General features: G+C 40.4%; 1 protein-coding gene across 2 annotated transcripts in view; it reads left to right on the forward strand.

Annotated features, from left to right (window-relative positions):
* The window catches only part of bard1 (BRCA1 associated RING domain 1), a 53,976-nt gene that overhangs the window by 21,882 nt on the left and 4,769 nt on the right, over positions 1-27,325 (forward strand). For both annotated transcript variants that reach the window (XM_041807798.1, XM_041807799.1), the window contains exons 7-10: positions 11,737-11,863; positions 12,001-12,133; positions 17,421-17,513; positions 25,333-25,430. In XM_041807798.1, the coding sequence (XP_041663732.1) occupies positions 11,737-11,863; positions 12,001-12,133; positions 17,421-17,513; positions 25,333-25,430 (451 nt within the window). The remainder of the gene's footprint in view (positions 1-11,736; positions 11,864-12,000; positions 12,134-17,420; positions 17,514-25,332; positions 25,431-27,325) is intronic.

Below are 27,325 nucleotides of genomic sequence, written 5' to 3' on the forward strand. Positions count from 1 at the left end.
GTTAATGTTAACTGTTAATCTGGCAGGATTATGAACCTGCTCACTTCAGTGCATTAAAGAAGCTGTCACTCCCCGTCAGTACACCTCTGTGTGCTCTACTCTACACATTTTTTAGTTTTCTATTTAGTCAAATTATACTTAAAAATTACACATGAGCACAGGGCAGGCTCTCTAGATGACAGTGTCATCTATTATTCCATTACTTTTACTAAGTTTTAGGTTTTGCCATGGTATCGTTTCGGTATCGAGATACTTTAGGCGGGTATCGTATCGAGGTCATCATTTTGGTATCATGACAATACTACTGTGCACGCGGCGGTGTTACGGTGGTTTGCTCGCTGTTGTCCATGTTGTTGTAGACGTCAGACTGATCTGTTTAATGGTCAAACACCAGAGAAAGTGCTGGCACAGTAGGAGTGTTTGATCAAGAGAAGAGATGAAGAATCATCAGTACTGATAATTGGCTCTGCTGTTATTTTATCATACTGGGCCTGACTTCATAATCTGTGTGTCTCTAGTTTTCTGGACTGTTCCAGTACAGTAGTTTTCTTTTTTAGGATTAACTTCATCTTTAACATGCTCTTTCTCCTCCACATATAAAAATAGACAGCCTGGAACCATCTTCAAACTCAGTCTGACGGCTGTAGAAAAGAAATCTCAACAGAAAGTGAACATTTCGAAGCAGGTCCACATTAACGGCCTGGCTATTGTGTTTCTCTGTCTTACATCATAGAGCTGATTTCTAGACCAGAGCTTATTTTCTCTCATTACTCCCCAGAGGCCTGCCTTCCTCTACTGTACCAGGCTTTCAGCACCTTTACTACCAGGAACAGGTCCATGTTAGTGCTGCGCTCCATGGACAGAAAATCTCCTGATGCTGATTAGTGGCTGGTCGATCCATCGATGCTGTATCAGCATTTCCTGTCCGTTGAAGGCAGGGTCCTTAATGAGGGAGAGGATGCTGGTTAATCATGGAGATCGATAGAGGGTCAGTGTTGGTCAGTTAGCGCCATCATCTTATACCCATCATCCTCTTGTCTCCTCCCTCCTTCTTTTCGGTGGATTTATCTCATGATGTTGATTGGTCCTGATTGGCCGCTCTTACATTTTATCTGTAAAAACAGAGGTGGGGACTGGATGTGTCAGGACGCTGCAAGATGAATGCAATCCTTGCTCCAGCTACACCCCACACACACACACACACCTACACACACCCCCACACACTGAACACACACATCTGCATACTCAGGCAAGAAGCATCCAAGACATCTGCCAGTGTAATCCCTAATGGAATGATTGGCACACGGCTCAGGGTTTGGAATGCAGGTTTTGGAGGTTTTCATCGTTCACTGAGCATGTTTGTGGGCCATTTAAAGTAGGGCTGGGCAATTAATCTGAAATTAGATTAAATCACAATATGGACTGCTGCAATTTTCAAATTACAAAAGGTGCAATATTTCTTTGACCTGAAATTTGTGTCAAAATAGCACCTTAAAGTGGGGGTATTATTCCTTTTTTCAAGGCTTTCCACCATCTCCCTGATACCCAGGTAGTAGCTTCACATGGTTTACAGCTCAAAAAACTCCTCCTGTTTCTCACACTGGCGTCCTGAAAAACCCTTAATTTAACCTCTGTCTGAAACGCTTCGTTTTCGCTGCTGTCTCTTTAACACCCCCCTCCATGGACCTGCTTTCCTCCGATTGGTCGATTTTTCCGGAGGTTGGCTGGCGGCAGGACTCAATGTTTTGTGTCCGCCCCCTCTAATGTGGCTGTGTTTACGTACTTGTGAACTTTGAATGAACCGGTCCGACTGAGTAAAATATGGCGAATTCTGATATATGGTAGGGCTGGACGATTATGGCAAAAATAATAATCACGATTTTTTTTTATTGATATTGAAATCACGATTAATAAACACGATTATTCATTGATTTCAAAATTTGAGTATTTATGGAACCACAACTTAAAAGAACAATCAAAAATAAATTAGTAACAAGTAAAATAACAAAAATATATTAAATAATAGCAATAAAAAAACAATAAATACAAATAAATATCCAATCTACATGCACTCCTGTAAACTTGCGAAATTTGCTACATGCAAAAAACACTAATAACACAGCCAAAAACACAACCCAAAAATACTCTTTGAAGCACACATTAATCATTTTTCTTCGATGATAATGTTTTTATGATCATGAGAAGCCAAAATTGAAATCACGATCAAAATTCAATTAATTGTCCAGCCCTAATACACGTCTGTACGTGTTAGACCCGGATCCTGATAGTTTGGAGAGAGGGGGAAGAAAAGCAGCAGCAGTGAAGGATGGAGCAGGACGAATCTGTTTGGTAAGTGTTTAACTACTGTGGCTAAAAGGCCTCGTGGGGGCGGTCTGTTCCGCTTTGCTGACCGCACGGACGAACCAGTCAGGAGATCCTATTGTGATGACCTCATCAGTTCGCTCCATAGAAATCTCGTCTCGGGAAGATCTCAGAGAGATTCCCAATGAACCGTTTTCATCAGTTTACACTCTAATTCCAAGATTTCGGCCACATGTGTTTATCTTGCGGTTTGAAAATTTGCATACATGAAGTATGGACACCCAACATTGTGACTTTATGTTTTAAAAACCAGAAAAGTATAATACCCCCTCTTTAATACCTTTTTTTTGCAGCAGAGATGTTATGCATGACATATGCAATTATTTAGTTGCCATTTATTTTAGAATAGTCTAGAAAAAAATTAAACCTACTTCAGTTTTTTACTGTTTTCTTATTAAATATAAGAATGACAAAAACCCTTCAATACAAATATTCATATCCAATTTGCAATACGAGTCAAAATCATCAGAATTAGACATTTTTAAAGACCTGTTCAGCCCTGCTTTAGAATAAAAGAAAGTTAAGGAATAATCACATATTAAATCGCAATATTGGGGAAAAAAATCTAAATTCTATTATTTTCCAGAATGGTTCATCCCTAGTTTAAAGTTTAAATGATAGGGCCGTGTGCTTCCCTTTGACTGGGAGTCCACTTTCTCATGTATACGGCTCACTGGGGTTTGCCATTAGAAACACCAAGGGAAGTCTTTCAATGGGGAAATTATAATGTGCATATGAATGTGCTTTATACTGTGGACTCTTTGCCGCTATCTCCAAAACAACAGGTCTGAACATTTTCAGAGAGGCTCCACAGCAAGCACAGCAGGGTATCTGGACTATAAGTCTCAGTCCTGTAAGCATAAATATCCTCTAGTGCAGCAGGTTTGGACAGCTGTGGAGGCTCTGAAGGGTACAGAGTGTTTTCTTCATAAATTCTTGAACTACTGTGTTTGTTTTGTATGTCACTGCTAACTGTTTTTACTTTCAAGCTTTGTTTTTTTGTTTTGTCAAAGATAAAATCATCGTATAGCAGGAAGAATCTTATTTAATGTTAATTATAAACAAACTTACCTGTATGCATGTACCTGCATGCTCTTACTGAACATAGGCCTGACGCTCTGAAGCCCTGAAGCCATACAAGTATAAATTACCCATGAGCCTTCACTGGCATGTCAATGCTACTACACTGAATAAAGCAATTATAACACAAGCAGTAGTGACTGCTGTACTGACTGAAGAATTTAGATTGAATTAGACAAAACACTTAGATCCAGACTCTGCAGGAGATCCAGCATGGAACCATCATTTTTATCATTTTTATTTGTGGTATAATAATCACATTAGTGGGGCCAACTAAAGGAAAAAAGTACAGCCCTCTAAATTCTCCCTGATACTGACTCACCACATCATGACTATGACTCCTTCCAGGGCATGGGGGTAAAGAAAAGTGAGCTAAAGCAGAAGGATAAAGCCCAACAGCAGTGTAAAAGAGGTTAAAGCCCCTGTAAAGTGAAATCAACAGTTTTAGTCCTAACCCTCTAGAAATGTGTGAATCTGGTTTCTGTAAACATGTGAAAACTCTGAGATCTACATGTGACTGGATTCTGGATTTAGACTGTTAGAAAGTTTTTCACCTCTTTCCTGGCTGGGTTTAATGTGGGCGGGGCTAATATGTGGACTGGTGATGTCACCAGCCCACAGTAGAGAACGGCCCCGCCCCTCTAACACTCCAATCTAAAACCACAGAGCAGTTCATCTCAGTCCAGTCTGTTGTTAGCTGATGTCTCTGCCTTTATTAAAGTTAACAGTCAGTTAAATGCTGTTTTTTTCTTCACTGTGAGGTAAATTTACCAAACCTATCAGCCTCAGTGGTCTATGGATCACTGAAGCATCAGAGCAGAGACTGGAGACAGGAAACAGACTTTGTGTCTTCTCTGGACCAGAGCCAGGCAGCTGCTCTGATTGGTCAACATTCAGATTTTAACATTTTTTTAAATCTGAGAGGATCGTATTTCTCCTGAGTGGGCGTGGCTTCAGCTCACTCAACAGACACGCCCACACCATCCTGGAGCAGATTTAACTGCCTCATTTTTCATGATTTTGACGTTTAATTTTATAAACTTAGAGATGTTTTATTTGGCTGAAATGTGATTTAGGGGTTCATAACACAGTGAGCTGTCATACAACAAACCTAAACACAGATTCATTTTCACTTTCCAGGGTCTTTAAACAAGAAGTGTCACAGAACAATCTGATGGGCAGTGTCCATTTCTGTTCAATCCGACCTTCACTAAATGTTCCTGGGTTCTTTGGTATTAAGGGGCCTTCCTGGCTCTCGCTGAGGCAGAGGAGTTACACTTCAGACTTCCTAGGGGGTCTGGGTAATGCTCCTGCAGGAGAAAAATGTGTACATTAGTACACAAGTTAAATGCATTTATTTTGATTTCTTTGAGAGCAAGATTAAGAGGCTAAATTTATAGAAGATGTTTTCTCTTAAACAGTTTTGTGCTCTGGTTGTAGTTTAGCCAGAGATGCAGACGTTCCAATTTGATTGGCCTGTTCTAATTCCTGTTTCCTGGTCTGACCTCATAATGAAGATTTTGGATGATACCAGTTTATCATCTTGAAAACTGTAATTGACATCAGAAAGATTTTTTACCAGTTCCATTCTATCAACTTAAATAATGGGGGGGTTAAAGGTCACGTTTTATGCTAAATAGACTGGCCTGTCCACAACCCCCCGAGAACCAGAACCCCTCCACCTTTCAGAAAATGTGTGCTGAAACAAGCCGTTCTCAGATTTCCCCTCATGATGTCATGTGGGGAGTTAGCCCCGCCCCCAGGTTCGGTAGGCCTTCCCCACTTGGACGAAAGTTCCACCCTCCTCTGATTTTCCTCTCAGCTGGCTGCTTCCCTCACATCATGACTCCACTGTGCTGGAAAGTACCGCCCCTCGTCGCTGATTGGTCCTGTCACTTTCTAACCCAAACGGTTCAGACGGGAGCTTTGAAGATGGATTCACCAGAGAGAAACACGGAAACGGGCGAATCCATCTGCTCTACAAGGTTACCTGACTGGAGGAAATCTGAAATATCTAAGTTACCCACGAGCATTGGTTATGTTTACATGGACCACTGGTAGTCAGAATAATTCCTGATCTGAATAAAAACGCTTCATATAAACACTTCATTTGGAATAAAATCTGACTGGGCTCTTTCAGAACAAAATTTCATTCTAAGAAATATGAGATCAGATGGACTCTCTGGTTTGACTGGGAGATAAAGCTGAGTGTGATCAGCCTAACAGTGAAATCAGAGGTTGTTTCTGGATAGTTTGAACTGAAGGTAGTATTTCTAGAACAGAGCAGGGCCTAGGATGGACCCTTGAGGTACTCCACAATGAGAGTTTGTTCTAAGTTATGCGCCATGAATCGTATTTATCCATCAATCTAACAACAGCAAAGGTATAAACTTTGTTCAGTTATGTCAGATAGAGCAGTGGTTCTCAATGTTGGGGTCGGGACCCCATTTGGGGTCGCCAGATGTTAACCAATTTTAACCCCTTGTTGCCCATTTTAATTACATTTGACTATTTGTCATGCCCATTTTTGCAAGTTTTACCCACTTCTGCAAAGTTCTCTGCCTCAGTTAACCCACTTTGGCAGTTTAAACCACTTTTTCTCACTGTTTAATCCTGTTTCACCAAAATTCCCACCTATTTCTGCCACTTTAATGCCCTTTTACCACTTTTTATACCTGTTTTTGTCATTTATTGCTGCCTCTCTTATGTATTTTGTTGCAGCCTAAACCTTTTCTTCTACTTTTAAAATCCCATTTCACAACCTTTTCCACTGTTTTAACCCATTTTAGCTATTTTTAATCCATTTTAATCCTGTTTTTAAGAAAAAATGATGCAGTTTTTTTAAGAAGACTATCCACTAAAAGATATTTGTTGCTTTGTTAAGAATTGTTTTTTTTCAGGTTTAGTATAAAATATGGTTATTGCATCTAAACTGTAGAATGGACCATGATTTTGCTGACCTAGTTGGCCCCCAGTTCGGCCGGGCCCCTGAAAGCTCTCCCCTTTATCCCCCCTCATGGACGGCCTTGTCTCCACATGACTATTCTAGAATGCTGACATGGAACCACTTATTTCCGATGGTTCAGTAATATTCTGCAATTGTTTCCAAGGAAAGATTAACTTATATCTTAAAAGGAAACATCAATATGTTTTTCAAAATTTGGGACCCCGTGCTTAATTACATTGGAGAGGACTCAGCTAAAACTATGATGAAAGACTTCGCCATTATATGATATGACGTGATCTACTTGTTGGAACAGTGTTGATCCCAAAGCGTGTGTGTGTGTGTGTGTGTGTGTGTGTGTGTGTGTGTGGTTGAATGGATATGATTAGGAATGTGAATGTGAGGGATGGGGGGAGAGGAGGGGGTAGTATTTTTTTTTGTATATTTAATTTGTTTTCTTTATGTAAGATGATGATTATTATTTATTATGTTTGTGCGCTGACATCTCAGTGCACCTGTATATGAATGAAAACTAAATAAAAGGAAAGAAAGAATGTTCCTGGCTGTGTTCAACCACCTTCAGGTCCAGTGGGGGTCCCCGGTCTCTGGCACCTTTATTTTGGGGGTCGTGGGCTGAAGAGGTTGAGGACCCCTGAGACAGAGGTTAGGTGTATGAATAGCATTGTTTCTATTTCTGAAATGTACTTCAGTGTGAAGTTTTATCTATTAATTATAAAAGCAAACCCACTCATCTGTTATACCAGATGTTTTCTATTCAAACAGAAATATTTAGAATCTAGTATTTTGGTTTGAGTGCATCAAACCAACTTTTTCACACTCTCTTTATTATGATAGCTGATGATTTCTGCAGTTTGACATCAGAAAAGACCAGAACAAACTAAACAGGTGCTCTCTGGATGAGTCATGCTGTGCTTCAGCTACTATTAGCATTAACCCTCAGCTGGTCTGACCATCAGGACAAACCAGGAGCAGATTGTTAAATAGGAAATTTAACTAACGAGGCTTTTGATTAAAAATGCACTGAGGCCTCGCCCATTGCCTCATCAGCTGCCTGCCTTGTGTTTCCATCAGTTAGATCCCTTTTTAGCCTCACTGCTGAGCTGACAGTTCAAAAGTTCCCTGGGCTGCTGTGTGAGCGCAGGCTGGATTTTAAATTTTCAATCAGTCTGACTAAATCTGACAGCACTGTGAGATGAAGAACATTTGAAACCTCTCCAGACTTGTTAGACCAATCAGCTGAAGCCTATTTTTATCAGTGTTGTTTGGATGTTATGTCATTGTTGTGCAGAGAGCTTTTGGGTACTGGTAGGTGTGAACGGTATTCATGTTCAGCTTTAGATTAATATTTAAATCTCCTCCTCCCAGTTCAAATCAGAGTCATGGTTGCAGTGGTTAAGAAGCACCAGCGCCTGCCTCCCACTTGTGTACTTAGGTAGAGGCTTGTGGGAGAGTGTTTGTGGATCTACCTCCTGCACACTTTTCCATGCTTTATTATTTCTGCTCTCTGATATGCCTCTCACGTGCAGCAGCAGCATACAGCAGCCTGTGTGCATACGTAGAAGTGTCAGGGACGTTTCCTGTTTGTTTGTGTGTGTGTGTGTGTTTGGGGGGTATGAATCCAAATGAAATATTTTATGGACCAGTGGACCTATTAATTGTCCCCCAGGTGTTATCTTTGCTGACACTTAATCTTTTAGAGACGACCTGCTGGGCTGACTTCTTCTCCCCGTCTCCTCTCCTCCCTCTTCTGCCTTTTTTCATTCTTTTGTCCTCTTTCCTCAAGGTCACCTCTGCCTTCTTCATTACAGCTCTTTAAAACTAAAGATGCTTGCTTTATGGCAGGGGTCATCGAGTACCTCTGCACAAGGGCCACATTTAGTCTAGACAGAAACTCTGGGGGCCGGACTTTCACTGAAACAAGAATTAAATCAATATTTTGGTCTGATTGGAATATTATTGTAGTAGTATTTGTATTTTCCTTTAAACTCGGGACATTTTTAGTCATTACCAGTGAGATCTATCCCTGTTATCTATCATGCAGCAGGCTTGACAACAGAACTGACTGGCTGATACTTTTTGTCTCTTTAACCCAATTTTGCAAGATTTTAACCCCCTTTGAACCACTCTTCCTGCATGTTTTATGCATGTTTTTTCAATTTGTGCCACTTTTTAACCCCTTTTCATTACATTCTTTTTCAACAATTCTTGAAACTTTAAAACCAAGTTTTGCTGCTTTTGACTCATTTTTGATACTTTTTGTCTCTTTAACCAATTTAAACCCCTTTTCCTGCATGTTTTATCCCCTCTGTGCCACTGTTTTATCAATTTCTGCCACTTTTCTTATATTTTTGGCCACTTTATATCCCTTTTCATGACTTTTTTGTTCAAATTTTTGGTAATTTGTAATCAATTTTTTATGCTTTTTGTCCCCTTTTTCATCTTTTACCAATTTTTGCCACATTTTGACCGCTTTTCACAAATTTTCTGCCAATTTTTGTCCCTTTGTGCCACTCCACAATCCATTTTGCCACTTATCATCCATTTTTGCTACTCTTTAACCTCTTTTCTCCACTTTATCTGGTCATTTTGCAGCACTTCTGCCAACCTTAACCCTTTCTTTTAATATCTACTTATTATGACAGTAAATTTAAGTAAAATCAGATCAAATGTTGAGTCATTGTAAAATTATTTCAGTATTACTGTTTGTGGGATTGATTTAACAGCTGCAGACATTAAAGGCCAAAGGATACTCTTAAAACCATAACATCTTGTTTTCCTCCTTTTCTGAATTTAATGATCTTTCGGGGGCCGGACAGGAAGCTTTGGGGGGCCTGATATTCATAATAAACCAGAATCATCTTAATGGTGCATTAAAGTAAAATAACTCTGAAGTCTTGTGTGTTTTCTGTCTAGTATGTTTGATAATCTGGAGCACAGATTGCAGCTAACCATCTTATCAAACAATTATGCTGCAACAAGTGAATGACTCACATGGCTGCACAGTTTCACAGAACAAGCAGGGTGTAACCTCACCAGATTGTTTTTCTCTGAGCTCTGGGCTGCTAAAAATTGATTTTCTTCCATTCTGCTTGTCCAGTGATAACGGAGAAACCTTAAATGTGCACAGATTGTGGAAAAAAAAGTAGGGCACAATGATTATCTTGTTGGAGAAGACGGAGTTATCAGGTTGTAAAATCAACACTGCCTGTGGAGGCTTGGTCACGTGGGAGAGAGATGGCGACTAAAGTTAATTACTCAGCGCCGTGGCGCCCTGACTCTTTCCTTTAGGGGGGGTACTTGCATTTAAACATCTGAACCTCCCCAGGACTCACCGAGCAACAAAGAATTACATTTCTGTCAAAAATGAACGGAAATTTAAAGAGATTTCATTATTTTTTGTGCTGGCTTTTTTTTTAACACAAAAACAAGAAAGTTCTGCATTTTCAGCAGGGGTAGGAAGTAACTACATTACATTTTAGCAAACTACTGTAATTAAGAAGCTTTTTTCTGTACTTGTACTTTCTAAAATCAGTACTTAAAACGGCTTGTTTTAGCCCACATTTTCTAAAAGGTGGGGGAAGGGGGGGTTCTGGAGCTTGAGGGGATTGTGGACAGGCCAGGGGCACATGTTTATGTTAGAAAAACATGAAAAAGTGATTTTTGCATAATATGTGACCTTTAAAGTTTGAAATGTGCCTCTTTTGCAAACAACACTAGTGTTTGGAAAGAAATAGCAGAAATGAAATTTTACTTTATTTTTCACTGTCACAGTTTTGAGAACAAACTGCTGATGGTCTTTACTCTAGCATTCAATCAGAATTTTATTTATTAAACCAGAAACACATTTTGTTGCCACACCAACCCACAGATGAGAAATTTCCAGTTTGGATGATAAGAATATTTCTGCAATATTTGACTGTGGAGAAACAGGGTGGCTGTACAGAAAGTGTTTATAAAGTCCAAAGATTTATAAAAGGGATTTTTAGTTTTTGTTTTAAAGACGAGCATTTTATTCACATTTTTCACTCTCAGTTGTTTTTAAGAAGAAAAATGCATTTATTTTAGCTATTAGTGCTCCAGGAGGAAACTAAACAGACGGAGCTTCTCTTCCACAGCTCAGATTTAAAAGATGCACACCAGCCATCAAAGTTTATTTTGAAAGGACTGGTTTCCTGGTTTAACATGCTGTCTTGCAGTGGAGTATATTTTGAAAGGACTGGTTTCCTGGTTTAACATGCTGTCCTGCAGTGGAGTTTATTTTGAAAGGACTGGTTTCCTGGTTTAACATGCTGTCTTGCAGTGGAGTTTATTTTGAAAGGACTGGTTTCCTGGTTTAACATGCTGTCCTGCAGTGGAGTTTATTTTGAAAGGACTGGTTTCCTGGTTTAACATGCTGTCTTGCAGTGGAGTATATTTTGAAAGGACTGGTTTCCTGGTTTAACATGCTGTCCTGCAGTGGAGTTTATTTTGAAAGGACTGGTTTCCTGGTTTAACATGCTGTCCTGCAGTGGAGTTTATTTTGAAAGGACTGGTTTCCTGGTTTAACATGCTGTCTTGCAGTGGAGTTTATTTTGAAAGGACTGGTTTCCTGGTTTAACATGCTGTCCTGCAGTGGAGTTTATTTTGAAAGGACTGGTTTCCTGGTTTAACATGCTGTCTTGCAGTGGAGTATATTTTGAAAGGACTGGTTTCCTGGTTTAACATGCTGTCCTGCAGTGGAGTTTATTTTGAAAGGACTGGTTTCCTGGTTTAACATGCTGTCCTGCAGTGGAGTTTATTTTGAAAGGACTGGTTTCCTGGTTTAACATGCTGTCTTGCAGTGGAGTTTATTTTGAAAGGACTGGTTTCCTGGTTTAACATGCTGTCCTGCAGTGGAGTTTATTTTGAAAGGACTGGTTTCCTGGTTTAACATGCTGTCTTGCAGTGGAGTATATTTTGAAAGGACTGGTTTCCTGGTTTAACATGCTGTCCTGCAGTGGAGTTTATTTTGAAAGGACTGGTTTCCTGGTTTAACATGCTGTCCTGCAGTGGTTATGATCTACAGGAAGCCTAACATCAGTACCAATAATGTGAAATAGTTAAATTCTGAGTAAAAATATCTGATGCTGGTATGTAGTTCAGTATTTTTCGATGGTGTTGCTTCTGTTTTTCCATTTTAACCCTGCCTAGCCTGCACACAGCTGTACCCCTGCTTACTGCCTGTTTGGTGACTGTATGTCTGCACAGTGATGGGAAATGATAGGATCAGGGAACGTCTATATTCTGAGTCACTGACATACCTTTAATCTTTGACTCGTTCTTCTCCGCAGTAATCTGCATGGAAAGCGGCCTGTCGACTATGCAGTGAGTCCGGAGATGCTGCAGATTTTCCAGGAAGCCTCGGCAGGAAGTAGAAATGCTAATACACCTCTGAGCCCCTCAGCCAGCCTCTCTGTGGTACGTCTCCATCCACATGTGAAGAACCTACTTCTTCTTTTTTTTTCTTATTCCCACTGAAAGCGTTAACCCCAGACTTTTTTAATCCTTGCATTTATAAGCCCAGACGTTTCAGAGCTCTGTTTCTCTCTCCCCAGGTGAGCGAGTGTGCGAGGAGGGAGGAAATGGTGGTGTTTCTTTCCAGCAAGCTATCACAACCGGAACAGCTTCAACTGGCCAAACTGGGCGAGCTACTGGGAGGGAGGATTGCTGACACAGTTTCTGGCTCAGGTAGTGTTTGTGTGTGCAGAAATGCCTTCACATGGGGCTTAAACTTCCTCGGCGTTATGGGCAAAGCTGCTTAGGATATTGGTCACTACTGATGACTTTTTATTGTTGTTTCTGACTCATGGACTCCATCTAAACAGAAGCTTCCAGTGAACTGCTGGGATGCTGGGACCATGGCTCATGTGTTTGGCCACTGTGATTGGTAATTAATCAGGATTTGGACGCCCTGTTTAACAGCTACCAAAGGCATGTAGTCAGGGAGAAGTTTCTGCCCTGGTTAACATGTTAGTCACAGAGATTCAGACTCTTAGAGATGGAGTTTTTATGTGAATAATGCAGCGTGGTGTAAAAGCCAGCAGAAAGTGCTTGAGCATCATCACTCATGAAGGTTCAACAGTAACTAACAAGTGCTTTCAGTGGTGTATACATCATTGTGATAAAGCCGCTCCTCCACTGCTGCACAGTAATGGCAGAGAGAGAACAGGAGAGCAGAGGTAATTGGAATAATTCTTTATAAAATGTTTGACACTACTATCAAGGTAATGATTGCATTCTAGTACAATCATTGTGTTTCTGGTGCATTCTCTGCCTTGACCAGAAGGTTGTACGTCACTCTCACAGAGATTTTTATGCATTTATTAATTTAATTAATTTATTTGAAGAGTAGAGATTCACAAAAATCCTGAGTAAAAGCACAATGGAGGAGGGTTTAGCCCTGGAGATGTGCTTATGTTAATTCTGCTCCTGTCAGCTGCTCTCTTGTTGAATGAAGAGCCAATAAGCTTGTATTTAAATTTTAATTAACCTGTAATTTTGTGTCCTTGTCTCAAACGTTTAATGGAATAAGCCTGGCCTTTTGTTGTGCTGTCATGAACTGTTTGTCTGTAAAAGCTTACCAAATCAAACGGGCAGTTAAAAACATGCGCTAATGATTTACTGAGTGGAAAAACACACAAAACTCTGTGGATGAACACAGGCTGGATCCTTGGAGATAAATCCTCTATGCTGCTGGGTTAGGGCTGGGTAATCATTTTTATCCATCAGTTTTATCAGTGAGTGAAATGAGGAGTGTTATCTGCTGCAGAACTTCCCAATGAAAAATTAAAAGTTTTTTTGCTGTTGATTCTACTCGACTAGGGCTGAACCATTTTGGAAAAAAATTTAATTGCGATTTGATATGTGATTATTCCTTAACTTTCTTTTATTCCTAAACAAGGGCTGAACACTTATTTAAAAGTGTGAACAGTTGCATTGAAGGGTTTTTTTCATTCTTATATTTAATATGAAAACAGTACAAAAATGAAGAAGGTAGGATTTTTTCTAGACTATTCTAAAATAAATGGCACCTGAATAATTGCATATGCCATGCATAATATCTGTGCTGCAAAGAGTCTTAATATGCTATTTTAACACAAATTTCAGGTCAAAGAAATTCTGCACCTTTTGTGATTTGAAAATTGCTATAATGTGATTTAATCTAATTTTGGATGAATTTTCCAGCCCTACTGTAAATAATCTTTACTAACACATTTATGACAGGAAGGATGGATTTAGACCATCAGCTCATTCTTGAATTTGTCTCTGACACAACACCACAGTTTTTCTCTTTGTGTGGTGATAATCAGAGAACATTTGCAAGCTGACACTAAAATGATGATATTTTTCTGTCTACCCTACAGCGGCCCCATCAGGCCAACAGCTCACCACAGATTTACACAATAAAGCAGTTTAATTATTAAAAACAGGGATTTTTTTCACCAACAGAAAAACAAAACCAGCTCATCAAAAACAAAGTTCATGCAAAATATAACTTTCAAAGATCTTACAAAAACATCGAAGCATCCAGAATGTTCTTTTGGCCTTGCCCCTTGTGTACAGGCTTTTTCCAGACTATCTAAATATTTGATGATACTCTGTAGGATGGTGGGATATTCACACTCTCCCTATTTTACAACTAGGAACCTTCTTCTGAAATGATTCCACAGTTTGTACTTGCAGTTTGGTGAACCTCTGCCCATCTTTGCTTCTGAGAGACTCTGCCTCTCTAAAATGCTCCTTTTATACCCAGTCATGTTTATTTATTTATTTATTTAACCTTTATTTTACCAGGCTAGCCCCATTGAGATCAAAGATCTCTTTTTCAAGGGGGACCTGGCCAAAAATGGCAGCAATGCAGTTTCAAAATCAAACACACTCAAGCTCATACAGTACATAATAAATAACAGGTATATTGATAATAAGACGTCAGCTAAAACATTGGCATACAGACAGTTTGATTTCAAGAGTTTTCACTAAAGATTTAAAAACATTCAGAGACACCAGGTTCTGCAGTTTAAATTCAGTCTGCAGATTGTTCCATGCAAAAGGAGCAGAAAACCTAAAAGCTTTCTTTCCCAGCTCAGTTCGGACTTTGGGAACAACAAACTGCACAAAGTCAAACAAACGCAAGTTGTGCAATCCATCCTTCACGATCAACAGAGAGGAAAGGTATTCGGGAATGTTGCCTAGAATGGCTTTATAAATGAAGACATACCAATGTCCAAGACGACGTGTGCTTAAAGAAGTCCAGTTGACTTTAGCATATAAGGTACAGTGGTGAGTAAGAAATCCACAGTTAGTGATAAATCTCAGAGCTCCATGATAAACACTATCCAACATCTGCAGACTCTGAGCAGAAGCATTCATGTACAATACATTACCATAGTCAAGAACAGGTAAAAAGGTAGACTCAACAAGTCTCTTTTTGACCATAAAAGAGAAACAGGACTTGTTTCTGTAATAAAAACCAAGTAAAACCTTCAGCGTTTTAGCAACATACTGAATGTGCTCCTTAAAAGACAAGTTTTCATCAAGCAAAAACCCTAGATATTTAAAGGAAGAAACCAACTCAATTTCATGACTGTCCTTTGTAACAATTTTCCCAGGCAATATTTTTTTGAGCTCCTCTTAAGGATGTAAAGAACATGAGTTTAGTTTTGTCTGCATTTAAAACAAGCTGCAGCTGGCTAAGCTGATCTTGGACTAAATCAAAAGCATGCTGAAGATTTGCAAAAGCTTCTGCAGGTGTAGGTGCACAGCAGTAGATTACTGTATCGTCAGCATAAAAATGAAGTGAGGAATTGGGAACATTTTGTCCAAGCCAATTTATATATATAGTAAACAACAGGGGGCCTGGTACAGACCCTTGAGGCACCGCCTTCTCAATTTTTAGTACCTTAGAGGGAACACCTTCTAATTGAACAGCCTGAGATCTATCAGTCAGATAGTTAGAAAACCAACCAACAGCATGTTCTGAAAACCCAGTACCTCTAAGACAGTTCAATAAAACACTGTGATCTACAGTGTCAAAGGCCTTGGAGAAGTCAATAAAAAGACTGACTGACCAAATGTTCCTCCCGCTGTTCTTTATAAGTAATACTTCTTTTCCCTGTCTTCTGTTGTGCCATCCCTGCTATTTACAGGAGTACCTGGATGCAGCCGAGGACCTCCACCTCAGAGGTCCGGACACCATGAAAAGATATCTATACATATACGAAACTGTATTTTCTATAAAATTATTTTATTTTAAATCATGGAGTACATCTTTTCATTAAACTGAGAAAATACAAGACAGTGGATTCTCTTTTTGTGTTTCACTGTAAGTTTTAATTTTAACATGAATCATTTATCATAAATGATTCTTTAAAATCCATGTCATTTGAGATTTTTATTCTGAAAACGTGCACAGGTCTTGTCTACTGTAGTAAATGACGTAGTGGACTTACTGCTGGCAACCTGGCGGCGGCATCGGTGTCCGGCCAGCCAATCTCCCGTCACATTTCATGTCTGAGATCAGTGAGACGTGAATTTGGATCATAAATCATTTTATTAAAAATAATATAATGTAATCGCTGTGCTTGTTATTTTTCGTCGACTTGTATTTCCTCATGTGGCGGACTTTCCTCTATTAACATGGCGGTGACACACGGAGAAAACACGAAGAAGACGCTCAGTTCAAGTGACTTCCAGCATTAGAAGATGAGATATGGCGGTGTTCATCTGGTGTAAGGTGGAGGTCCTCGGCTGCATCCAGGTCCCTCTCCTATTTGTGGGATTTGTTTCAGTTTCAAATTCAAAGAGAGCAAAAATATTTTTCCATGTAACAATCAAATGTCTCAGTTTCAACATCAGAAATATTCTATGTAAAGAAATTATTTTTTCTGTTGAGATTTGCAGATGATTGCTATCTGTTATTATCCACATTTTACACTGTGACCCAACTTTTTTGGAAATAATGTTTGACATTATACATATGTTAGTTAGGAGCTGGTTGTACCAGGAGGCGTTCTAGTGAAGATATTGATAGGAAAGGTCCTTGTGGGAGTTTTCCTCTCTGGATGAAAGCATTCAGTCAGATGAATGGTAGTAAACAGGAAAGACAGGATTATTAACGATTTAAAGCTTCAAATATGAACACAGTACAGCTGAATGGTTATTAGGAGCCCAGACCCAGTGGTGAGTGAGTGTGACATTAGAATAAAGGCTTCACCTGCAGGACTGAGAAACTACAGAGAGGGAAACAGCACAGCCATGTTTCCTGCTAACAGTAGTGTTAGCCTGCTGTCATTAACATCAGGATAAAAACACTTCTTTGTCTAAATATTCCCTCCACATTCTTCTGAAATACAGTCTTTTTAAAATCTTGACATGATGAGAACGTCTGGCTGTGCAGGCTGAGGCTCCAGTTGTTCTGCTCTAGCTCTGTGTTTTTTCTACATGAGCCGGGCCGCAGCGGGGGACGCTTTTGTTGAAAAATTCAGAGCATATCAGAAGAAATATTTCATTAAAAAGTAAAACAAAGTACATCTCATATTTGACTGTAGACTCTGTTTCTGGGATTCATAGCTGAGCCTAACAAAGTCAGTGATCAGTCTGTCATCAGCTGGTGCTTTTCTGCTGCTTCTACAAACGCTGTCCTTGACTTTTACTCCTGATCATAGCATGAGGGCTGCTTCTCGGTTTTTGTCTTTAATTATAGACTTTTTTAACTCGACTTGAGCTGAAACAGAAGGTGCTTTACACAGTAAAATGTAGACTATATTTGCAGTGAGACGTATTATCTTGGCCGTCTAAAGCCTGATCTAAACTTGCAGCTATAACATTTCTACACAGACAGTCCACGGCTCAGACTGGAGCCAGTCAGACACAGCAGGAGGTCCAGGAGCAGCAGCTATTTTTGGATGTGGAGCACAACTCATTTGTACCGTCTCCATATGACGTTTCTTGTGTTTGTGTGTTTTCTCTCCTGCAGTCAGCCATGTTGTTGTGCCAGAGGGACACATGCCCACCACCTTCTCCGCCCTCCTGGGTCTCCTCGCTGGCTGCTGGATCGTTAAATTCAGCTGTGAGTATCAAGAGATGTCAGCAGGCGTATTTGGGATGCCATGTTAAACAATGTCCCCCATACAGTCCTCAGTAACCAAGGCTTCAACCACGTAGAGATCTCTGTTTGTGTCTCTAAGTCACTCACACACCAGTAAAGTGTGTGTGACCCCACCATACCAGCAGCTGTAGTAGCTAGGCTGGGCTTTAATTACAGCTGCAGACATCGCTGAAAGTAAAGGAGAATCTATTCTCTCCATGGTGTGTAAATGTAAGCACTGTTGAGACAAATAGCTCTACAGTAGATCCAAAACTCCAATATTTACCTGATTATCTCCCAGATTTGATCATTTCTAGCAGAGATTAGAGTTCACTGAGGCACTGAATGACAAGAAGTTCAGATATTTCTGCTCTCAGCTTCTTTTACTCCTGGAAGGCAGCGTACAGTGCTGAAATAAGCTTTAGCTCTCTTCCACACTGCAGATAAAGAAAACACATTTTTGAATATAATATTTTTAGACTCAGTACAGTCATGACTGCTGATAAAATTCTGTTTTGGCCTTTTTGCCTTATCTTTTCTTTTCTTTTTAAAGTCTGACTATCTCTAATGTTTTACCTCTGCCAGAAGAGTGAAATGCTTCATTGTGCTTCCTTTACAACCATTTTTTCTTTTACATGACAAAAGTAAAACTCAGTTCTTACATTTATTTCCTGCTCACCCAGCTATTGTATAATAAACTGAATTTATATTATATTTTAGGGCTGAAACGATTCCTTGAATGATTCGGGTGATTCAATAAAAAAAATTCCTCGAGGCTAATCATTTGCCTGGATGCTTCTCTTAAATCAGTCATGTATCCACATACGCCCACGCTGTAGCCTGGATATCACGTCGCATTGGTCGACGTGCTGTGTTTTACATAGACCCCTATTTAAGTGGCACAATGCTTTTGTTTTTGCTGTTACTATAACGTAACATCTATGATATGAAGTGTTAAAATCACGAGGGAAGAGAAGTTGATGTAGTGATGTTTACAGGCAGCGTCCTGCATTTTTACTCATCCACTGGCCGTGGCTTCATGGCAGATATGGCGCTACGCCTGCACCGGTGAACCTACGCAGATCTCTGAGTTTACGCGCTGCCTGCATGACTCGCTGGTGTGAGACAGCGCTCAGTTTGTGTCTGCAGACTTCAGGGAATGTCATAAACTTCTCGCACTGACCCGACGGTTTCATAGAAATGTCCTTTACTTTTAGTCTAGTTTTAGTCCATAAAAAGTCCTCACATTTTAGTCCAAGCATTTATTGTCTTTAGGGCTGCAACGATTCTTCGACATAATCGTTTGTGTCGACTATAAAAATTTGTCGATGCGGGAATTCGAGTGTCGACGCGTTGTATTATTGCTTTTTATATTGGTAAAATCTAGTACCGGCCGGTAAGGACTCATCTGTACTTGCAGTTCACTATAGGAAGTGGTGGGGGCAGTATCGCTCCCACTGTTTACATTATTCACAGAAACTGAGAAGAAGTTAAGCATGGCGGAAAGCACGGAGAACACACCAAAAAGCCGACCCAGAGCTTCCAAAGTTTGGGAACATTTTCCAGAAAACAAATTTGCGAAACAAGTCAACTGCAAACTGCATCAAGTCAAATCACAGATCTATTTTTGTTAGTCTAGTTTTAGTCATCACAGATCTATTTTTGTTAGTCTCAGTCTAGTTTTAGTCATCACAGATCTATTTTTGTTAGTCTAGTTTTAGTCATCACAGATCTATTTTTGTTAGTCTCAGTCTAGTTTTAGTCATCACAGATCTAGTTTTGTTAGTCTAGTTTTAGTCATCACAGATCTAGTTTTGTTAGTCTCAGTCTAGTTTTAGTCATCACAGATCTATTTTTGTTAGTCTCAGTCTAGTTTTAGTCATCACAGATCTAGTTTTGTTAGTCTCAGTCTAGTTTTAGTCATCACAGATCTATTTTTGTTAGTCTCAGTCTAGTTTTAGTCATCACAGATCTATTTTTGTTAGTCTAGTTTTAGTCATCACAGATCTATTTTTGTTAGTCTCAGTCTAGTTTTAGTCATCACAGATCTATTTTTGTTAGTCTCAGTCTAGTTTTAGTCATCACAGATCTAGTTTTGTTAGTCTAGTTTTAGTCATCACAGATCTAGTTTTGTTAGTCTCAGTCTAGTTTTAGTCATCACAGATCTATTTTTGTTAGTCTCAGTCTAGTTTTAGTCATCACAGATCTATTTTTGTTAGTCTCAGTCTAGTTTTAGTCATCACAGATCTAGTTTTGTTAGTCTCAGTCTAGTTTTAGTCATCACAGATCTATTTTTGTTAGTCTCAGTCTAGTTTTAGTCATCACAGATCTATTTTTGTTTGTCTCAGTCTAGTTTTAGTCATCACAGATCTATTTTTGTTAGTCTCAGTCTAGTTTTAGTCATCACAGATCTATTTTTGTTAGTCTCAGTCTAGTTTTAGTCATCACAGATCTATTTTTGTTAGTCTCAGTCTAGTTTTAGTCATCACAGATCTATTTTTGTTAGTCTCAGTCTAGTTTTAGTCATCACAGATCTATTTTTGTTAGTCTCAGTCTAGTTTTAGTCATCACAGATCTATTTTTGTTAGTCTCAGTCTAGTTTTAGTCATGGTAATAAAGGCTGTTGAATAGTTTAATTCGACGACTGCTACCCAGATGTTTACAGACTCTTGTTAAAGGAAGAGGGGATGCTACACTGTGGCGTCTTCCTGTCTCTACTTTTTTGAGATGTGTTGCTGCCATTAGATTCACAATGAGCTAATATTTTTCCTGGAATGTTAAAATGTCTCAGTTTAACATCTGATCTGTTGTTTCTGTTCAAGTCTGGGGTTATGAGATCTGACAATCACTGACTTCTGTCTTTATGAAGATCATAAACACAGCGTCCCGACTTTTTGGCATTGGAGCAGTTTATTTAAGAAGTGAGGAAGCTTTCCTTTTTCATATGAGTAGTTTGTTTACCGCCATCATTTCAGACTGTTGTCAGTCTTGAATCCCAATAAGAGTAAAACCCTGAGAGGGCTGACTGGTGACTGTGTGGGTTTGTGTTGAAGTTACATCAGAGGGCAGTCAGCAGCCTTTACCTGCGTGTTAATCAGGTAAACAGGACAGGGATTGTACAGCTTAAAGTGGTTGTAAGAATAGAAAGGAACTGTGTGAATGCAGACTGTTCACCTTCATCATCGTCTGTTTACCAAAGTTTCATCATCGATTCTGCATCTATTTTTATGTTTGTTTGCTTCCTTACAAGGTCATTTTAGTGTTTACTGAATCATTCAACAGTTCTATAGAAAAAGGATTGCGCCAGTGGTTGAGGCTGTCTGCTGCAGAAAGAGGAATCTAAGAGGTAAATATCAGAGGAACAACAGAGCAGAACTAATGGATTGTGCTGCACAAGCTGTTTCAGGTCATTTTATGGCTTTTGTGCTCTTCCCTGGATCCTAAGGAACATTTCAGCCGCCATCTCTGTCTCAGGGAAAGTCCAGGATGGATGGGTATTGGCTAAAACAGGGAGTTACTTTGGCACCCAGATTTGACTGGAAACATAAGGACAATGATGTAAATATATCTTTTGGCTGCTTTCTTAAAGTCCCACTGAGGTATCAGGGTCGTTACCTCTCCAATACCAAACCAGAGTGACTTTATTTCGAACTTCCTCTGCTCTGCAGACTTCCAGCCTTTTGTTTCATAGGAACCTTGCTTCATCTTCTTTCAGTGTTTATGTTTCTGGAGCACATGAAGTGTCCTGGCAAACTTTAAAAGGGAAATTTGCAGCAGGCAACTTTCCGATAATTGTTTGTGCTCACACCTGTTTACATGACTGCCAGCCAAATAGAGCAGCTACAGTGGGAAGGAGGCTCCTCAAGGCCTCCGTATAACCTGTGATGAAAAGATGGCTAACTCTTTCTCCTCTTTGATTTATTCCAAGATGAATACTTAGCAAAAAAACTTGCTATTCCAAGCCAGCCTCCACGGTATCCGTGAACCAAGTCAACAAGCAGATTTTTCAGAGAGAATCGGCTTCAGGGGAAGTAAAAAGAGACTTGCTGTCAAAGAGTTTTCTGGCTCCTTGGTGTGCCCTTGACTGGTGTATCCGTCAGCAGCATCTCTTCAGTGTGTTTGCCTCTGTCTCTGCCACAAAGACATTTTAAGTTTGCATGCGTGGTTGTGTCACTGTATATGACTTTGTGTGTGTGTGGACCATTTTCAGTCCCTCCCTTTCTCTTCTCTCCACGCAGGCTGAGCACTTGACACAGCTTGTCTCCCTCATGACAATCACAGTGGCATCTTATCTGTCTCCATCCTTGTTTCTGCGTGTGCACACACACATCCGTGAGCTGCTGACTCCTCGCTGTCACCTGTCTTTGTGTGCCATCGCTGTCAGCCGGGCCAAGCCCCAGCTTAACTTTTTATTGGTTCAAGCTTTCATCGCTGCCATTTTTCCTTCAAGAGGCAACTTCAGCGTTATATTTCAAACCCTTCATGAAAATCAGCTTCATCCTGCCTCACGGGTGTCCACACCAGCTGACAGCCTTAACTAAGCTTTCACTGAAGATCAGACTATGGTTTCAAACCTCTCATCCATCCTGCATGCCTCATAGTTCAACATTTTAGGAAATAAGACGAACATAAACCTCCATGCTGGAGTGGAGATGTTTTAAGACTAGCTTAGATAAAGACTGAGAGCAACTACACCGCTTTCCACATTATTATGCAAATGACATTTTTCTCTTATTTTCCTAAATATTAATGCAATTGACAGAGTATTTTCAAGTCATCAGCCGTTAGAGCAGAATTCAAATGTTTTTGAACAAACTTCATAATGATAACCATGATTAAAAAAAACAAACTCCAAAGTCACTGTTCCACATTATTAAAACAGAGTTTAAAAGAGTTTATAGGCTGTAAAGAAGTGAAAATTGTCATTTGCTGAATTTGCAGCATTAGGAGGTCATATTTACTGAAATCAAAGCTATTTCAATCAAAAACATCTGAACAGGCCAAGTTCATGTTAACATAGGAGCCCTTCTCTGATATCACCTTCACTATTCTTCATCCATTGAACTTGTGAGTTTTTGGAGAGTTTCTGCTTGAATTTCTTTGCAGGATGTCAGAATATCCTCCCAGAGCTGCTGTTCTGATGTGAACTGCCTCCCACCCTCATAGATCTTTAGCTTGAGGATGCTCCAAAGGTTCTCAGTAGGGTTAAAGGTCAGGGGAGGATGGGGGCCACACCATGAGTTTCTCTCCTTTATGCCCATAGCAGCCAATGACACAGAGGGATTCTTTGCAGCATGAGATGGAGCATTGTCATGAATGATGATCATTTTGCTACGGAAGGCACGGTTCTTCTTTTTGTACCATGGAAGAAAGTGGTCAGTCAGAAACTCTAGATACTTTGCAGAGGTCATTTTCACACCTTCAGGGACCCTAAAGGGGCCTATCAGCTCTCTCCTCATGAATCTGGCCCAAACATGACTCCGCCCCCTCCTTGTTGACGTCCCGGCCTCATTGGGACATGGTGGCCATCCACCAACCATCCACTACTCCTCCATCTGGACCATCCAGGGTTGCACGGCACTCATCAGTCAACAAGACTGTTTGAAAATGAGTCTTCATGTATTTCTGGGCCCACTGCAACCGTTTCTGCTTGTGAGCATTGGTTAGGGGGGGCTGAATAGTAGGTTTATACACGACTGCAAGCCTCTGGAGGATCCTACACCTTGAGGTTGGTGGGAATCCAGAGGCACCAGCAGCTTCAAATACCTGTTTGCTGCTTTGTGATGACATTTTAGCATCTGCTCTCTTAATCTGATGAATCTGTCTGTCAGAAACCTTCCTCATTATGCCTTTATCTGCAGGAACCCGTCTGTGCTCTGAATCAGACACTAATGTCTTCACAGTACGATGATCACGATTAATTTTCCTGAAATATCTCATGTTTTCATTCCTTGTCCAAGACATTACACTGTTGTAGGCTTTCCAGCAGCAGAGATCCTTGTTCTTTCCCAGATTGCTGAAACCTGTGGCCTGATTAATAATGTGGAAAGTGGTGTAAATCACACTGAAAGGTAATGGAAGGGTTTTCATAAAGTTAGTGAAATATCCAAGAACTGTGATCAGCAGTTCCTCCAGTCTTCCTCTGTGTGCCTTAGTTTTAATCCTGTGAAGCTCTTGGGTCAGCTGAGGTTGTTTTAGATGCGTTAGAGAAATAAACTTTGACTTCTGCCATGTTTGTTTTCTCCAAAGTCGTGTTTGACCTCAGGAGATTTTTCTAGGCTACCAGTTTTTGGAGCAGGAGTCTGTCTGTGCTGTAGGAGAGAAACGGTTCAGTCTATCATGATTTAGCTCTGTTATTTTCATGTGTAAAGATTTAAACATGTATTATAGTGAGCCAGGCTGAAGCTATGGTCCGTTTATCCACATTGTTACTGCTCAGACTGTTCCTGTGAGCTGCTCCTCTCAGACACCTGTCCCGTCACCCCTGCCAGAGGCAAAGCTGCGGGGGAATGAACCTGGGAGCGACTGTGAGCTGTGCGGCTGCCGTGCCACCTGTGTTTACATGAATACTTGATTTCCTCCTAAAAAGAATGAGCTCTTATTCCCCTGATCCTACAGTGTCACTATTTGCTTTCCTAATTTCCCAGCAGTCTCCAGCGGTTGTCCTCATAATGAGATCACAGTTCCAGCCGCTCTCATAGTTAATCAAGGAAGTGGGTTCATCTGGCTGTTCACTCATTCAGTGACTCAGGAAGGAAGGAGTTTGAGGTTTTTTTTCTGCATTCAGGCTTTGTGAGCGTAATTAGCAAATATGCTAATGACTCTTCAGCGCTAAGTGCCATCGTCCGGAGCGATTAACCCCACATCTCCCCCTCGTCTCTGCCTCTGGCTCTGGCAGGGTCCTCGTCAATGAAAGCTGTAATTAAGGGGGATGAAGAAATGTAATTACCACTCTACCAAATGTGTGTGTGTGTGTGTGGATGGGTGTGTGTGTGTGTGTGTGTGATCATATGACAGGGCGCCGTGTTGTGACAAGATGCACATGCACACATTTAGCCTGATCTGTTCATGGAGGGGCATTTTTTTTAAGAAACAGAGGTGCAGAGTGTGTGTGTGCAGGAATGTAGACGGTGTGTGTGCAGAAAGTTCAGAGAAGTCTGAAAATGTACACAATCAAAGTGGTTATTTAGGCCAAACTTATGCTCGGGTGTATTCCACATCCTTTTACTTTCAGCCTGAATTTCTTTTTCACCAACATTTTCACTGACGGAGAACAGCGGCTCTGTGATCGGTGTTTTGCTGAAAAGCATTATTTTTTATCTTTGACAGTGAGAGGTCATTAAAATGTGACACTACCCCCTCCCTTTCCTATATGCCGAGACTTTTTATTAAAACTTTTCAGCCTTTCAAGGAGCTTTTTGTAAGAATTTAGAACAAAAGATAATATTCTAGCTCTAAAAAACGATGCGGCTGTCACACGCTCCAATTCGACTCCACAAAACCTCAGGAGACGGAGAGAAAGAGACGATGCTCGAGTTCTGCTTAAGCTGGAGCTACTTAAAACGAGGGCTGCATCATTAACTCCATCACGCTGTGGGCATCTTTCTCTGTCAACAACTGCAGCTTTGCCAATGCTCGAGATTTTCCGACTCGTTGCGATAAAACAGACACGAGCTTTGTCTACACCCCTCCCACACCCCACACCCCCTACCATCTCGCAATTGCCTTGTCACCCTCTTTCAAGTCAACATAATTAGCTGGAGCTCTGTTTTTTCTCTCTCTCTCCTCTCTTTGATGCCAGGGGTGGAAGCGTGTCTGCAGGCAGGCAAGTGGATCCCCGAAACGGAGCACGAAGCAGGAGAAGGCCCGCAGCGCAGTCGCATCAACAGATGCAGCCTGGTAAATGAGAAACACACAAACACAAGAGACAGAGCGGTATGGATCGGCTGGATCCTCCGTCCTTGAGTGGGAGGGTGGAGGGTTCAGGTGGTGGAGATATTTGGAGGCCAGTGGAATGAAGGGCTTTTATAGGAACACCTGCAACATTTTCAGATCTCTCCAAACAAACCGTAATCAAAAGAGCCAAAAATGTAGAAGCATTTACCTGTTCATCCTTTTGATTATGCAGCCGTGCTGAAGGTAGAAACACCTACAAGAGCACCAACAGGAGAACAAGCAGAGCTTTTACCTGATTCATTACCTGATCCATGGGTAAAAAACTCAGCTTCCCCTCAGCTATCAGACTCATGTTGGAGGATGTTTGTTTGCAGCTTGGCCTTAAAAGTTTATAAGGCTGATAAAAGTGATATGAATGCAGCAGAATCCTAGAGAATGACTCTGCAGTCCACGAGACAGCCGCGATCCTGGAGAGGATTTCTTTTTCAGTGAGAGACCGACTAAAGTCAGAGCTACACGGAGCAGAGCAACGGCAGCAAGGTTAGCGCTCCGGCCAGGTCAAAGGGATGGCCTCAAGCTGAATGAGAGTTTGTAGAAAATCTGATGCTAAAAATACGAGAAACCATGAAATTTATCAGAGCTTATTCCACTTTAAAGAGGAAACACTGGGCACACAGCTACGCTGGCAGAGCTGATCCAGGCCTGTTTGACCCTTCACTCTATGATAATATTCATAAATAAATAATAAATGGATCCAGAGTTAATTTACTTTAGAGAAGTGATACTCAACCTGTGGCTCTTTTATGTCTTAATTTTAAATATTATTCCCCAGAAAACTTTAAAAAAGGGAAACTTTAATGCCCTTTTCACCATTTTTGCCACCTTTAGCTTTTTTTTTTTTGCTACTTCAGCTTGTTTTTGCCATTTTTCACCTCTTAGATTGTGGCTCTTGCAAAGGTATTTGTCAACAGTTTGGCTCTGTGGTTGATTAGGGTTGAGTAACACTGATGTAGATCATAGATATTTACTATGTTTAGTTATTTATCTAACTATTATTAACCGTACTTTTACTGTTTAACAATGAAAAGATGATAATGTTGACTTATTTCTGTACAGAGCCTTTATAAATGAGTCATTATTGCTACTAAAAAGCTGCATCATGGTTTCTAGAACATTTCAATAGTAGGGATGTAGGGTTCACAGAGGTCATGGTTCAGGATGGTTCGGTTCATCAGTAAAAAAAAGAACATAAAATTCAGAATTTAAAGGCCTAATTCTCAGTTTCCCTCATTTCCTCTAGTCTGACAGTGAAATCCTTCTAGTGTGAAAACAGCCTGTGATAGTTGGGACTGCCTGGGATTTATTAAAAAGAAGGAAGACAGATTTTAAAAAGATGCAAAAATTAAAAACAGCACAGACATGAATAGTCTAAAATCTCAGAATGATCAAATGAAGAAAACGTAAAGGTGAAAATAAAACGTGTTTTAGAGCCTTTTTAAGGTTTCAGAGGAAGGATTTATGTAGGGTGCTGTGACGCCGTCACATAGTTGTTAGTGAACGGCTCATTAAATGTATGCAGACATGTGGAGGTAGAGAACAGCTGCTAAAGTGTGTTTTACTTCTGCAAAGTCATGACTCGTGTTTGTCAGTGCAGACACAGAATGGGACGTTTTAAAGGAGCCTGAGCAGAGCCCTTAAATACTCACTAGTAGCTGCTGTTCTCTACTTCTCCATATCTGCAGAAATGCAAGAACCCGTAACTGTTAAAAGAAGAAAAATGAACAGCAGTGAGTTGTTTTCTTTTCTAAAACCACAAAAGTCACATACTGACATGTCTACAGTTGCCATGGTTACCGTTGTGCAGTTCTCTATGGAGTTTACTCCTCGGTAGCAGCTAT

Source organism: Cheilinus undulatus, linkage group 15, assembly GCF_018320785.1.
Source record: "Cheilinus undulatus linkage group 15, ASM1832078v1, whole genome shotgun sequence".
In the NCBI taxonomy this organism is placed as follows: domain Eukaryota; kingdom Metazoa; phylum Chordata; class Actinopteri; order Labriformes; family Labridae; genus Cheilinus; species Cheilinus undulatus.